We start from the raw sequence: 15912 nt of genomic DNA, 5'->3' as shown, positions 1-15912 counted from the left end.
AAATTGAGGGAATAATATAGGATGCACTAATAATTAGAATAATCCTTATTTTCAGGTTTGTGGGTTGGAAATGAAAAGAGAAATCGTCTTTCTAAATAAAGAACAAAAAAAGAATTCGATTGAAAGTTCTATCATCATATCTTAACTCTACAATGCATGACTTTTTTTTTACAGAATCTGTGGTTTGAATAGCTGCATATAATTCAAGAAAATTGCTTTAAAAACCTTAATTTTTTTTTGGTAATTTTTTAAATTAAAATCTGTACTATATCCCCGTGACACAAATCACGTTATAACAATTCTGTAACAAAAGAAAAAGTCCCGTTTTACAAATATATTTTTTACGAAACAAAAAAGTATTTTGATTGCATTAATGGCAGAACTATTTATACAACAGCCGTCCTAGTATTTTTTCAAGTTTCTTGTTTAAATCTCATTCTAGTACCACTATTATAATCTATTGGTCTTTTCTAGAAATTTTTATCAAAAAGCATTTAAAAAAGGATTTCCAAACATACATTGTTACCCTTTGTGACAGTCATGTGAAATTTATAAATCGATATAAAAATAAGTAACCAAATGACTACACGACTCACTGAAGGGTTAAGAATACAATCAGTACATTAGGTCTTAGCACAAATAGGAACTATTGCAGCCCCATGCCTTATTTTAGTTTCTCTACATTTAAAATGCAGTGCAAATTTAGGAAAAATGTTTTTAAAAAATGCAATCAAATTTTTATCATTAAACAGGAATGATTAAAATAAGTCATATTAATATTTAAAAAATTCATTTAAATTTAAATTAGCATAAGCTATACAGTTTTATCAATCAAACGTATTGAGGGGACAGGGATATCCATGGCTCGGAAAGGAGTTTTTGGGAATGTAGCGAGTATTAGTCATTGACTAGGTGATCATATTTAAATTGGGTGTAAGAGGCAGTGGTGCATTTATGTGTATTGAGGCTCTAAGTAAGATATATTCTGAGACCAGTCTGTTAATAGCTGGTCAGTTTTTGTTTTTGTTTTTTTTTTTCACTTTTCAGCAAAATTTTTGAATTAAAATATATTGTTTGCATGTTAATTACTTTTTATGTTATTAATTTCTAAAAAGATATATGCTTAATTATTTATTTTAATCATATTATATCATGGAAAAATAAATAATAATTTTTTGAAAAATTAACCATAATTATTAGTTAATGATTTCTTTATTTACAAATAAAAGCATATAATTATTTTGATAAACTATTAGGAAACAATAAGCTTCAAACAAATATAATATTCAAAATTATTATTTTTCAGAATTTCTCCAATGAAGTATAACATAATCAGTTAAATGAAAAAATAATATTCTAACACATCATACATAAATAATTAATTAAAATTTAATTTATGTAGAATTTATTTTAATGATTCAATTTAAATGCTTACTGTAGTTCCAATATTTTATAATTTATAAAATTTATGTTTGTTATAAATTTAATTAGCTACTAGATTAATGACATTTTTAATTGACTTGCATAACTTTCCTGATCCCCTTAACCCAGCGATCCTAGGTAACTGCCTATTTGAGAATACGTCATTTAAGAGGGGAGGAGCAAAATAATAATTTATCCTGGTGGTTATTATATCCATATTCTATATGCTGTTTATTACTTTTTTCATAAAAATTAATTTTATATTAAAATATATGTATATTCATTTACTCTAATTAAAAATTTTAAAAAATTGTAATGATTTTTCCATATTTTTTTCCGAAATGAAGAAAATATTGAATTTATTGAACTTTCTTTAATTGAATGTATTAAAATTTTTTCCCAACTTCCTTTTTTTTTAAATTTTACACTGCATATTTTTTTCAACGTTTTAAGAAATAAAATTAAATTTGTAAAATTTAGTTTGCACTTAAAATTTATGATTGAAATCAATTAATTAAAAAAAATTTCTATTGCCAATTGAAAGTTAAAAATATTTTAGTTATTTAGATATTAACTAATTCATGATAAATTTTTAAAAAGTCAAAATTGTAAAAATCCAAATATGCTTGCTTTAGTCCTCAAAGAATTATTAAAGCAATTCAATATTTTATTAATAAGGTTTTAAGTCATGCTAAAACTTGTACATTTGTAACGTGTATCTTTCGCAGTACTTTAATTAAAAAATAGCAATTAATTTTTGTATAATTTTTATTTTATTTTATTATTTATTTATTTGGAAGGTAAAAAATATTTGGCTTCTAGGAGGTACATTATATTTTTCAACCCTCCCCCCCCCAAATAAAAAAATTGCACGAAGTTCTTTTATTTTTCGATAGATGGCACTGTCAACTCCATCTGTTGTTTCCCCCTCGAGAAATGGGAGAGGCGGGAAGCAGATGGGATGCGAAGAAGCACAGAGCATAATCATCCTCAGAGCAGGTAGGAGGTGAGAGAAGGATGCCGTCCAGCCACTTTCCATACACTGTGTTGATACTCTTGCTTACTTCCTCTTCATCCGCCAGGTGTCAAGGTGAGTCGTTTTTCATATCTCCATCGATTGCGTATTTCTTGCAAAATGATTCGCGCGTGATTGTTTCACTTGCTACTAGGAATGAAGTGCTGCCTTTTTTTTTTTTAAGTAACGGTGTTGGTTTCGTGTTTGCCAGTGCTCTTCTATTGATTTCTGCCAGTCAATGAAGAAATCACGTTTTGTGAAAATAACAGAGTAGTACGCATGAATGTGCTCATGGATTCAAAGTGGTTGCGTCGCGCGATTTTTCAAATAATTTTAAGAAGTATTTTGAGAAAAGAGATAATCAAGATGATATAGTGCATCATTTATTAATATTAATAACGGAAGGAAAATTTTATGTTCGGTTCTGTACTAAATAACAACTTTACTTATAGATTATAAATAATGTATTATTATAAAAAGAAATAAAAATAGGAACTTATTTTCTAATTCAAAATTTTGTGCTTTTTTATTCTAATTTTGTTATAAGTTAACTTTAAAATTGTTTTATATGTTGAAAATGATAAACGAGTTTAAAAAATTAGATAATTTTTAAAATACCAAATTTATTTATTGAAACTTGCAGATATATTACAAAAAAATTGGAAGTAAAAATGCTTATTTTATATGTTATTTTTACAATTACAACCATATTTGTGATATTTTAAACAAAGCAGAAAAATCATAATAATAAAATTAATAGTTATAAATGTATTAGCTCTGTACTGCGAAACTCTCTAATCATAATCTCACCAAGCCTGCAACGTTTAACAAATATTTTTACTTTATAGCAATTATTTATGAATGAATTCATTGTAATTCACTTAACTATTTGGCAACGATATAATTTTTCAGAAACTTTAAGAAAGAATTTTTTTTATTTACTCAAATTAATAATTAAATGTTTACTAAAAAACTCATATTTATAAAGAATTTAGTACATTTTATGATCAATTGATATAATTTTATCATCGTTATTTAAAGATACCGGGCTACAAATTTTCTAACACGTTTTGATGCAAAATGAGCACTACATCTGGTATTCATATTGAATTTCACATTGCAACTGAAATTTTGAAAACAAATCAAATTCTTATCATTAGTTAGTAACCGAAATTTGCTTCCCCTAATTCCCAAGCGTTTTTGATTTCAGCGTTTGAGCGCACACTATTTTAATAAAATTATGCAAAATTATTATAAGTATCGCTTAACCCTTTAAAAACAAATGCGATGAAAGAAGTGATTCAGATATTTTCAAATAAATTAAATAATTTTAATGAATGAAAGTAGTTGTTTTACTAAAATTAGAGATCTTGAATGGTTTTATCTACCACATTGATTAGTTTTAAAAGTGATTTTAGCTAAACGCATTTCAAATAATGAAGTTTGTTTTTAATTTTATGAAAATTGTATATTTGTTTTCAAAATAAATTGTTTTGTATTATAAGTGACAGCTTGGTTCAAAATGGATTTCATCAAGCACGTATTTCTTGGATCGTTAAAAAGATAATGTTTTACTCAAAACATTAAAAGAAATTTTTGAAGGATTTTAATTTTATTTCTTTTAAATTGCACTACAAAGTGTAATAAACAGCACAAAACCAAACTCATTTGAAGTATAATGACGTAAAATTGAAACTGATAAAAACAGTAGGGATATTTAGTTATCGATATTCTCAATTAAAGAGCAAAAAAAATTTCTTTTAGGTGATGTATGATTGAAATACAATGTAAAAAAAAACAAAGTGTAAAAAATATAGTTTTTTTTCAGATGAACTGCAATATACTACTAATGTGGAGTATTGTATTGGTATAATTATAGTTTAAAATAAGTTGCTTGCTGTAATTTCAAATAAAATTTTCAATATGAAATCATCACTGAAAAATTTCCAAGAATATTAATAGAAAAGAAATCACAAATTTTTAAACAATGCATCATTGGCTATTAACCATTTGTATCATCAAACTGATTCAAAATCATAGCTCGAATTTATTAAATAGTGTCTCTATGATATATCAAATAATAAATATATCCTTACATGTAAGATAGATATATTTAGGTGGTAAAATAGTAAAATTCTTCTCGAACGAATAAAGCTAGAGTTTGGGAAAATATCTACTTAATTGAAGTGGTTATGCACTTTAATTTGAGGCTAATTAGCGTCCTTAATGACATCAACGTCCTTAAAAGTTAAGTTTTTTCTAAAAACTGAAAGAAAGAAAAAGTTACGAAAATGCAGAACATCGCCCATTTAGCATATAATAATCCTGTACATCAATGACTTAATTAAAAGTTAAGCAATGCATATGTTTTATGATATCTGCAAAACTGCGTCAAGAAAAGAATGAAGAAATTTGATATTTTGTAATGGAAAATAGATATAAATTATTTTAGGAAACTAGCACATTGATAAGAAATGTGTAAAGCAAAAAGATATTTCTAAGAAGAAAAAATAATAAATGTTCTTCAGTTAATTAATGTAAAAAATATACAAATGTATGCTCTTAATACCTGATATTGGTAATAATTTCAAATGTTCTAATCATTAGTACACGTAAAGATAGATTTTATGTTAAATTAGAGACACTCTGCACTTTGCATAAATCTTTTTTCGCTGTCTATCGAAAATTTTACGATGAAAATCTCTAATTTCAAGATTCACGTCTAGGAGAGCAGCAATCGGTAACAAATGATTGCCCATATCACTTTACTACAGGTAGACGTTATTTCTGCAACTCTAGTTCTCTTCTTTCAAATGTAGCTTCGCTATATAAAGATCTTAGTGCACACCCTATATATTAGAGATAGAGAAAAGTATACCTTATTCTTTTTTATTTCTCCAATCCCTTTTATCACCAGGTCTATAATTTTATGATCCAATCAAATTCGCAAATGCGGGAGTGAAATATATTAAATAAATAATATATTATTAGCACTTCACTGTGATGATATACAAGATTATCTTTGACATTTAATCTAGGGATGAGTTGAAAATTCTATAACTTTCATTTCTTGAAGGACATAACAGGAAATGAAATCTCAAATCAAATATTTTTTTAAATATAAAAAGTGATAGCTGAATGTAACAGCTATCGCTATATCTCCTAAATTCATTCCCATTAATCTGAGGAAAAAGACTGTTTTCTAACATCCGCCCATTCGATTGCAAACTATAATCTTACATGTGTCTGGCGGTCAAACAAGTCCTTGTCTTGGGGTGCTTTTGTGAGGGATGAGACTGGACCAACCAGAACAAAAGTCTTAGTCAGCTTATCCATTGTATGTAGGAGTTTGACATAACGAATGGCAAAGGTCAAGTTCGTGGTCAGCTTTGTCGAGGTGAAGAGCCGCTTAACTGCCTTGTTTGAACATTCCGAAAAGAGAAGATTTTCCTCTTTCCTTCAGAGAAGAAATAAAGGAGTTTTGTTGAAACTCTTTCTTAGATGTTTGGTGAAAAATAAATGTCACTGTTGGAGATTAGATTCCCTCTTTCCCTCGTTTGGCCTCAAAACTTACTTCTATTTTCTTAATAGCTACTTAAAAGACGATAATAAATATATTCCTCGATTTTGCTTCGCTTACAATTAAATTTCAGGGCCTTCCTCTTTCTAAGATTAGTTGTGATTTAATTAAATAATTTTTATTATGTGAGCGGCGGTTTCATTTATATGTATTTTGTAAAATTTAAAAAAATGAGCGTAAATATTTTGCTTGCTTCATACTTTTATTATTTATCTTAAGTTGTTGCTTTTTCAGCTTAAAACAAGTTCAAATTTATTAAATGAGCTGATTAAATTCATTTTCATATTTACTCGTAAATTTACTATACATATATTATATTAATTTAAAAAATATAAAATATTCGAATCGCAAATTTATTGCAGGAGATATGATAGTACGATTTTTGAGTCAGATCTTTTTTTTTTTTGCCTTGACTGGATTTAATTTATTTAAAAATTTGAATCGATGCATACAGAAAATAATGAATTTTTGTTTAAAGAGGTTAAATAAAGCAAAGAAATTTAAGGGAAATTTGAAATTGGATCAAAATATTGACAACCCTATTATTTACCTTAAAACAAATGACATTAAGAGATATCTGGGAAATACTTCATAGTTAAATGTCTTGTAAAATAAAAATATCAATGCTCACTTAATAAAGAAATAAGGCTATGTGTGAAAATTCTTGTCTTAAATTTCAAAAGCTGGAAATAAAATGAATTCGAAATATTCAGTAGCTATTAATTTCTTTTTAGAAAAGTGTTTTTATCCATTATACATACACTAATACTAATACTCATAACTAATATTTTGTTAATTTCTTTTTCAATCGGTTGATATCATTTGAAATATTTTTCTGAAAGATCATTAAGGTCTGCCTTATATTGATTAGACCGATTGTTCCTGAGATATCTCCGCATCCTTAATGCTGTTTACTTAACACTCAGTTCAGATTCACTAGGATAGCCTGCAAAGAGGTGTCATCATCAAAGAGCCCGAAATTAAACTAAAAGAACTACCTCACTTCAATATTTTGATGAATTTCTACGTACCAGACTTCTCTGGGTCCAAAAAAAAATGGAATTATGTCCGTCTGTCTGTGAAGTTTGTCTATGAAGCATGTCTGTGTCTGTCTATCTTGTTCATAAACGTACCGAAAAAAATTTGGTTTACGGTCATAGTAAATTTCTCTTGTAATTTGGACAAATTCAATTAATAGAAATCCTTCTGGTTGTGTGTCTATATGTGAATATAATGATTTTTAAAAACTAGATGAATAGAAATTATTATAATGGAACCTAATGAATAAATTAGCATATGGTCTCAGCAACACAACTACATATCAACATCAGATTTTGCACTTAATCTATCAAAAAGTTGACTGTCAATCAATCAGTCTTTTCATAGGAATATGAATTATGAAATTCCTCCATACTTACTGATCTGTCCAGTCTTCTATACAATTGATCAAAAAGATGACGTCGAAATTTCACATCCACTTTTCTTTATTATAATATGAAATTCAAAACGCTCTATATTGTGTAAAGTACAAAAAAGTCGAGGAGGGAACTGTTCTGCTAAGTATTATTAACTCGAAATTCTTAGATTCTTCAAATTTAAAATTGTTATAAGTTGGGTTTCGCACCTCCTAAAGCCAATCTTGGAACTGATATTTAAAATTTTTTTACTACTGTGACGTGTGTAAAATTCAGTTCTTAAAATAATAATATTTCTTTAAATCAACCCTTAGAAATAATCTACAAATGTAAGTCTCTCCATCTGTACAACTTTTCATTTCATGTTAAAACTCTACCCCTCCCAAAGTATGTCAATTTTAGTGCGGATGAAAAGGTGACTTCTTGTTTGTTTTTAATCAGGTGAAAGCTAAAACTGGATAAAAAAAATATCGCCATATTTGGAAATGGATGACTGAGTTGGTCGTTCCTTTTTAAAGGACTTCCCCCTGTCAGGTATAACAAAGACTCTAACGTCGACTTGCATGACTGACACACAATGTAAACCGTACTTAAATTCTTTCAGAACATGCATTCTTTGAATGTGGAATCGGTGGATGTATTCCAGTGATGCTAGTACATTCCGGTAACGTTTTTTGATGTAACAGCCAATTCTAATTTTTGCATCAAAAAATAATTATTCTGTCCATTCATGTTAACCTATGATCAATAGTTACCTTCAGAAAAAAAGATTACTACTATTTGAAGAGATTCATAAATGTCTTAGTGTGGCATTTAGATACTAAAAGAAGATTCTAGGTTTAATATTTTCTCGTCAAGTACTAGAAATCAAAGTTATGAAATTAATGTCCCACAGTATCTCCTACGTTGCTTCAAAATTCAACGTTAATAATGCAAATTAAAATTCCAATAAATGTAATCGATGAGTATGGGGTATAATATGAGTTCCTATATTCTCCAGCTGCATGTAAGCGATTTTGCATTTTGTTCTTTATTTATTAATATTTGTGTATATTCTTGCTTCTTTGACTTTTTGATACTTACATGTGCTGCCATTTTATCCATTTGAAACTTCCTCCATATTTGATGGAATATTGACTTACGTTTGTAATCCTTATGTTATACTTGTTGACCCATAAGGGCTCTTTTATTTAGAGTCTCAAAAAAAAAGAGAGAGAGAGAGAGAGAGAAAAGAGAATCCCTAAAAAAATGACATTCACACATGTTCTTTATCTTGAGCATGAGATTTATATTCATTTACTCATTAGAAAAAATAATAATCGGGGAATGTCCTTAAATACAAATTTATATATTTACTGTAAACGTAAAAAGTTAATCTTTAAAATTAGAATCGAAACAAATATTTCAAAAAGTCGATAGTTCTTTATATCGCAATAAAAATTCTGATATGAAAAAAGTTATGGATACAGATCATAAGTGAGATCGATTAAAAAAAAAAAAAAAAAAAAAGGCCTTTGTTCCAAAAATTTTGATTGAAGTTGCTTCTACAGGATTCTGCAGTACTAAATATGAACAAAAAGTTCATAAAGAAAATATTTCTTAAATAATTTCAAGAAAATTAACATAAGTTAAATCAAATTTTTCCTTATTTATCGTAAATAATTTATTTATTTTTTTAAATTTTGCTTTTTTATTACATTTTTATTATTACGTTCCTATTATGATATATAGTTTCTGACATGTTTAGCATTTATTGTTGTTTGAAATAGAATTGCGAAGCTTAAAGAGCAATGCCCTCTAAGATTCCCGAATTGCGTTGAATTGGAATCGAAGATTACTTTGGAATGCTTTTCTGAAAACAATGTTTCTAAATAGACATTTCTGCATCAAGGAACGTATTTGATTGACCGTATTTGTTTCTTTTTAAATGTTATTGATTCGGTACTAATTCAAAATTAATTAACTGTTATGCGTTAGATGTTATTCATTCGTTATTAATTTCAGCATTAATCATTAGTTTTTCTTTGAACGAAGAATATATTTAAATAAAATGAAAAATATATGGATTTTTATGTTTTATTTATGGTGTTTAGAATTACATTTTCAAGTGCATTTCTTTAATCTATGAATTACAAAGAAGACTCTGCAAACGCTCATTCTGTTAAATTAAAAAATCTGTCACAACAGAATTACATGACAAAAATGAAGTCTAAGGATTTCATTTTTACCCAAAATTAAATTGATTTGAGATGTCTTGATTACTTGATTATTATTCGTAGTATTTAATTAAAATTTTCGGAAATTTATCAAGACTTGGACAATAAAGAAGCGCTTCAAAGAATAGAAGCAGAAATAAAAGATAGTTGAAAGGGAATATAAAAAAATGAGAAGAAATGTTGATTTTCTTTACAATTCTTTTACAGAAATATTCTGATTAGTATTCTAGGCTTGTTCTTTAATAAATGATTTCGGATTTTAAAAAATATGATTGTTATTAAAATAAAAATTGGATTCCCTTATTAATTTTAACAATGTTTAAGATTTTAATCTTTTATTTAGTTGAACCTCGTAAGAATTCATTTAATTTAGATAATCAGTTCATATTTTTTTTTTTTTTTTTTCATTTTGCATATTATATACTAATGAAATTCCTTCGACTCGTTTATTAAAAAATACAAAACTCTATCGTCCAGGTTGAAAAATTGCATCCGATTTTTTCCTATTCAACTTATACAAATTTCAAAAATTGTTTGAATTTAATATATTCTTATCTCATTGTTTCATCTACTTAATGTGCTCTAATTACAATCTCATAAAATGGATTCCATGATATAAATCGCATGCTTTTGCAAAAAGTAAAGATATTTGCTGGAAATCAAATTCATTTAATCGTTTGCTAGTTCTATGCTTTTTACATTTTTTTTCCTTTCTCGTTTATATAAGTTAATCATTCAAAACAGTCAAATTTTGATATTACGAACTGATATGAACTGATATGTTTGAAACAAACTTAAAATATTCAATTTCCTCAGTGCCTTAAATTGAGTACTAGAAGAATATCATAATAGTAGGCGATTGCTATTTGACTCAAAGAATATTTAATGCGAAATTTCTTTTAATAGCCAGAGGGAAGAAAATCGCTTGAGAAAAGTAAATATTATCTGTTGTAATCCAGCTCACTATCGTTTTGTGGCGCAATGCTGCGCTCATTTAATAGAGGTTTCGAGGACATTTAGAGGCACTCTTTTCGTCCTCTTTCCCCCGAAGGGTGCTTCATCTGTTTGATAAAGTGGAGTTGACGACTAGATGATGAAAAAGGTAGGGGAAAGAACGTATTGAGATAGTTGAAAAAAAAAATCGGCAGCAGATGGGACTTTTTTTAATGTTTTTTTACTGTACAGATACAATCGACCCCATGTTATTGTTAATTCATATGCCTACATCTTTCATTTTTTACTATTTCGGGAACTTGAAATTTTTAAAAGTTTAATACCATAAAAATTCTGGAATTAATTATTTTATTTGGTGCACTTGTAAGATAATTACCCTTCGTAATAAAATAACTAAGTTTGTAATAATCATTACAAAATTATTGTAATGATAATAGTGAATTTCGAAATACTTAGATTAAATGACATATTTCCTCATATTACTACTATCAAAGATGATACCGTTTCTGAATCCTTTATTTCTATATAATATTGTGCAATTTTATCAAATGAAACTCACAAAGTTTCACCATTTTGGCAAACAAATTTGTAGTTTGTTTTAAAGAACGTATCTCTAATTATAACAATGACAAGATAAATTCTATTTATAATAGTTAGAAAGTCATATTTTTAACAGTATTAATACTATAAAAAAAGTGTATGAAATAATTTCTATATTTTTACTGCATTATCGTGCAATCATATAAAAAGTAAACATATGAAGGTGTTTCTGAAAGTGCCATTTTGTTTCTTATTTCTGTCAAGTGTTCAAACCATAAAATATAATTAATATCAAATTTAAATTGTATAAATATTTAATTGTATATAAATTATTAATTATTCAAAAATTTCTAGTTTTTCATTACTTCTTGCTTGTATATAAAGTACAGGTATATAAAGACAAAATATTATAATCTTCAAAAAATTCGAACTCGGGGAAATTTTAACATATCTTCATTAAACCTCTCTGAATCAAAAAATACGTTTTTGGAATCTGTTTATAGAAAATGTGTCTGCCCAGATGCAAATAAACACGATAACTACAAACCTTAAAAAAATTTATTAATAAACTTGGACAGTTTCAATATATGAATAATAGATTCATATTAAATTTTGATTCTAATCCGTTTGCGAATTGACCGTTAATCGATCTGTATATTCACATGCATGTAAATTCTATACACAGAAAAGCAGCGACTTAGCTAAATGAAATTGATATGTGATCTGCATGTTATTACATACATGATACGTAAGAATGCAATTATGTGTTAAATTTCAGTCCAAATAGGTCGATTAAAGGGCATCTAAAATGCATACTTAGTTTCCTTCACTATACTACGAAGTACAAAACGCTAATGTGCGAGACTATAAAAAATTTAAGTACTCATAATGTTTACGGTCATATCCAAAGCTCACAATTTGTGTACAGGGAAGAGGAAGAATAACACCTTATGAGGAGGTATGGGAGAAACTTTTTGGGATGTCTGAAACCACTGGTTAAAGATATTTGAAATATGTCAGTGCATTGATGAAAAATTCATGTATTTTCACCAGAAACTGTATCAGAAAATAGTTTGAATATAAATAACACAGTAAATTGAAAATTTAAAAAAATCATTTGTAATTTTTTTTTCAAAGCAATGATTTACCATAAATGATGTCATGCATTTTTTGGTACTGAAAAAAATTCGTTTCGCCCCAGATACTATTAAGACCTAAATAAATATTTGAACTGTTCCACCCTAAAAAAAAACCAAGAGAAAACTAAGGGGAAATTTAAATAAACTGACTAGCTAGTCGAATGTTTATATGAGTCAAACGACTTTAAAATTGGCATCATTTAGTAACTTGGTCAAAATTTGACTTACAACGTCATTTTTCATTTAAAATTTTCTCTAAAGATGGAAATGTTATTTATTTGTTTGACAAATCTAAATAATCTTCTAATAATAACATGCATAAGTGACCGTCGGAGTATAATATCTGGAAATATTCAGTTTAAAATTTTTATTTTAGCAATCAATTGATGCAATGTATAATAAAAACATAAATAAAAGTTGCATTTCTTCAAAATCAAATGATATACTGAAATAATTTTGTCTAAACAAATAAAAGCCCTTGCCCTCATCATTGTCTTATAAAGAAACGCCCATAATTTTTCTCGAAATTTTCGCATATTGATTACAGAGAATCTAGCAAACTACATTACAGTCTTTTCTAGAAATTTCGTAATAATTATTTTGGAAATTTTCAGATCAGCTTTTTTATTTAAAAATTAATTTAAAGACAGATACAATTGACCAAACGTTATGTTCGTTATACGATATCTAACTGTATGTTGCCTTATCTATTACTACTACTAAATACATAATGAATCACAAATTAAATTGGAAAAACAAAGTTTACGTGTATCGAGGATACATGAATTGATTTTACTAATTTATATGACAAAATATAAATGGAAAATACTTGTAACTTTATATTTTGATTATAAATATTTGTATACAGTGCGTCAATTTGGATATGTTTTCAGAAAATAACATGTTTTCGAGAAATAAGCAGTCAAATTTTGAGTTGCTGGTAAAAAAGTTTTATTTCCATCAAAATTGGTCATATAAGTTTATTTTGGGGGAAAATTGGCTGTAACAAATTAAGCAAAATATAATAATTTAATCTAGACAACACTTTTAAATTAGATTAGAAATGTATTTAAGAAAATTTAGATCCGATTAATTGGCAGTTTATTCATAACCTAGGTCCTAAAATTTTATTTGGAAATTACATTATTTAACGGTTTTTAAATCAATTCAACATTGAAGAGCCACAGAGTATTCTAGAAATGGAGTAAAAACGTATATTATTTATTTATTATCCGTTTGGTGTGTGTATATATATATATATAGTTTTGCTGATGAGCGATTGAAAAGAAGATAAATTTTGAATTAACTTTAACTTATTTCCCCCCTAGAGGGCATGTTTTGTATATCCATGCCCTCTGGTGTGTTCCCCATGGTGTGGATAACCTACGAAACGTGTCTGTTTATGTCGGAACACAAGAGAAAAGTGTGAGAAATTTTTCCCTTTGTGCTTTTACGAAGAGATTCTTATTGGGATTTCTTTGACACGTGTCGTTTAAATAAAGGGAATTTTAAGTATCTTTGGAAGGGATGCCATGGGCTTTAAGGATTTTTATTCCTCCGCTTGCAGCATGAAAATTAAAATGTCGACATTTTTTTTAGAATGCGTTTTAGAAAAAAGTAAATAAAAAAGGTAAAAATAAGAGAACAAAATTTAGAATAAAGTAATAAGAATTAATAATTTAAGCTAAAATTAGGAAGTTAATTAGATTAAGAGATATCATCACACACATACACGCACGCACACACACACACACACACACTCACACATACACGCACGCATACTCACACACGCATGTAATTATATCAGAGACAATATGTATTTATGGCAGGAAAAGCATCACGAAACGGCCCCATACAAATCACAAAACAACCTTAAATTTCACTCTCATTTTTACCAACACAACGTATTATTCAAAATTTGAAAGATATTTAAATTAGTTGTTCGCATTTTTCTTGAATCATTATTTTCATTTATCAAATGAAAACATCGATTGCTTTATATTATATATTTATAGCCTGAAAATAATTGTTCTTTAGTTATTTATCATTCATTCATTAGAAAAATATTCGATTAATATTTTAATTTTGTTCTATGCATTGGTTTAAATATTGGAAAATAAAATTGTATTTCAACCAAAAAATATCTTATGTTTTCACTAGTCATATTCTGTTTTCAGATCTCATGTTCTGTTTTCAATACTAAGAAGTTAAGCTCTTGTTTAAAATTATTTACTTTTAACCATTCTTATAAAAGCCTATCAATTATTTTTAAGCTAGAATTGTCCCTTAAAACACGCAAGTTACTTTGTTTTGGAGACAATCAACTTGAGAGCTCAACTCCTCATGACTGCGAGGTGATTGAAATCGCTAGACAATGGAGGTGAAAATGTTAATAGCTTCGTAATTTGCATCGGATGAAATCTGTGTTACTGATGTTGTCCAATTTCACGCATGGCTTGACGAAGCAATGTCACGCTAGATTCTACATCGTTCTCATAATCTAGATTTTTATTTCTCTTGACCTTGGGAAGATTAAATCCCGAGTTTTAATTTACTAGCTCTAAAGGAAAAAAAAAAACTTTCTTAAATTTCTTAAATCTAATTTTACATTTCATCGAGACTGTTGTTGGTTTTGCCGTCAGCATATCACTTCGAAGGTTTACTGCGGAGTGCGTTCATCTTGAAAGTTAAGATCTGAAATTCCTTGCGTATTATTAAAAATGGAATTCGAATCAAAATATGGCCTTAGGAATTGAATTGGCCCAGCATGCCAAGGCTGGCTCGTATCATAAAAGTCTTATTAAAAATTAATTTAGCATTATTGCTTAGCATTGAAGTCTAAGTTAAATATTTCAGTTCTTGAAATTCTATTTATTTTCTATTTCTGTTTGATTTACCGTATCGTACTGATGAGGGGAAATAGAAATTTTATATCAATTTTCCATAAATTCTATCAAGAACATATATCTAGATTGTACTAATGTATATTAATATAAATCTAGCTAAATCTTCATGGGTGATACATAAAGTTAATGAATTTCGTATTAAATAAATATATGTATAAACTAGTTGGAGTAGTCTCCACAAAACTTTCTCGCATACTCTCTAACAAACTTGTCATGTCAGAAAACACTTTACATGGCATTGGCATAAAATCGTTGCATAATTTTTTTTGGCGTGAATTTAGCATTTTCACTGAATCTATCATGTTATCCTTGACGAGTTATTTGGCGATTAATCTCTGTCATGCGTTAATAGTATCCAAAAATCGAATTTATGTTTTAGATGTCCTTTTCCTACCCGATTGAAACAAAAATTTCACTCAAAACTGCACTTTAATTACAAAATCGCATATCAAATTTGATATATTTAAATCCTTACGTTTCTGAATTATCGCGTTTATATGTTTCTGAAAATACAGACAAACAGGCAGTCAACCCGTTGTTGGATTTGGCTCACCATTTGGCAGGTGTCTTCACTATAGATGTTAAATCTGCGTACTGATTTTTATCTATGTTTTAACTATCTTCGTTTTATAATAAACATATTAACTTATATTCGAACAGACGGATGTTCTCTGAATAGATTTCATTCAAATTTGATAGAAATCTGCAAATTTGGTCTAAAGACC

At 27.7% G+C, this 15912-nt stretch overlaps 1 protein-coding gene across 2 annotated transcripts in view; it reads left to right on the top strand.

Annotated features, from left to right (window-relative positions):
• Window positions 1-2386: 2386 nt before the first annotated feature.
• The window catches only part of LOC129978301 (mannan-binding lectin serine protease 1-like), a 93741-nt gene continuing 80215 nt past the window's right edge, over window positions 2387-15912 (top strand). Inside the window, exon 1 of one of the 2 annotated variants that reach the window (XM_056090623.1) lies at window positions 2387-2512. In XM_056090623.1, coding sequence (XP_055946598.1) covers window positions 2440-2512 — 73 coding nt within the window. In that variant the 5' untranslated portion in view covers window positions 2387-2439. The remainder of the gene's footprint in view (window positions 2513-15912) is intronic. The other variant, XM_056090624.1, reaches the window with a different exon arrangement.

Source organism: Argiope bruennichi, chromosome 1, assembly GCF_947563725.1.
Source record: "Argiope bruennichi chromosome 1, qqArgBrue1.1, whole genome shotgun sequence".
Classification (NCBI taxonomy): Eukaryota; Metazoa; Arthropoda; class Arachnida; order Araneae; family Araneidae; genus Argiope; species Argiope bruennichi.
This window is presented reverse-complemented; position numbering and strand designations above follow the sequence as displayed.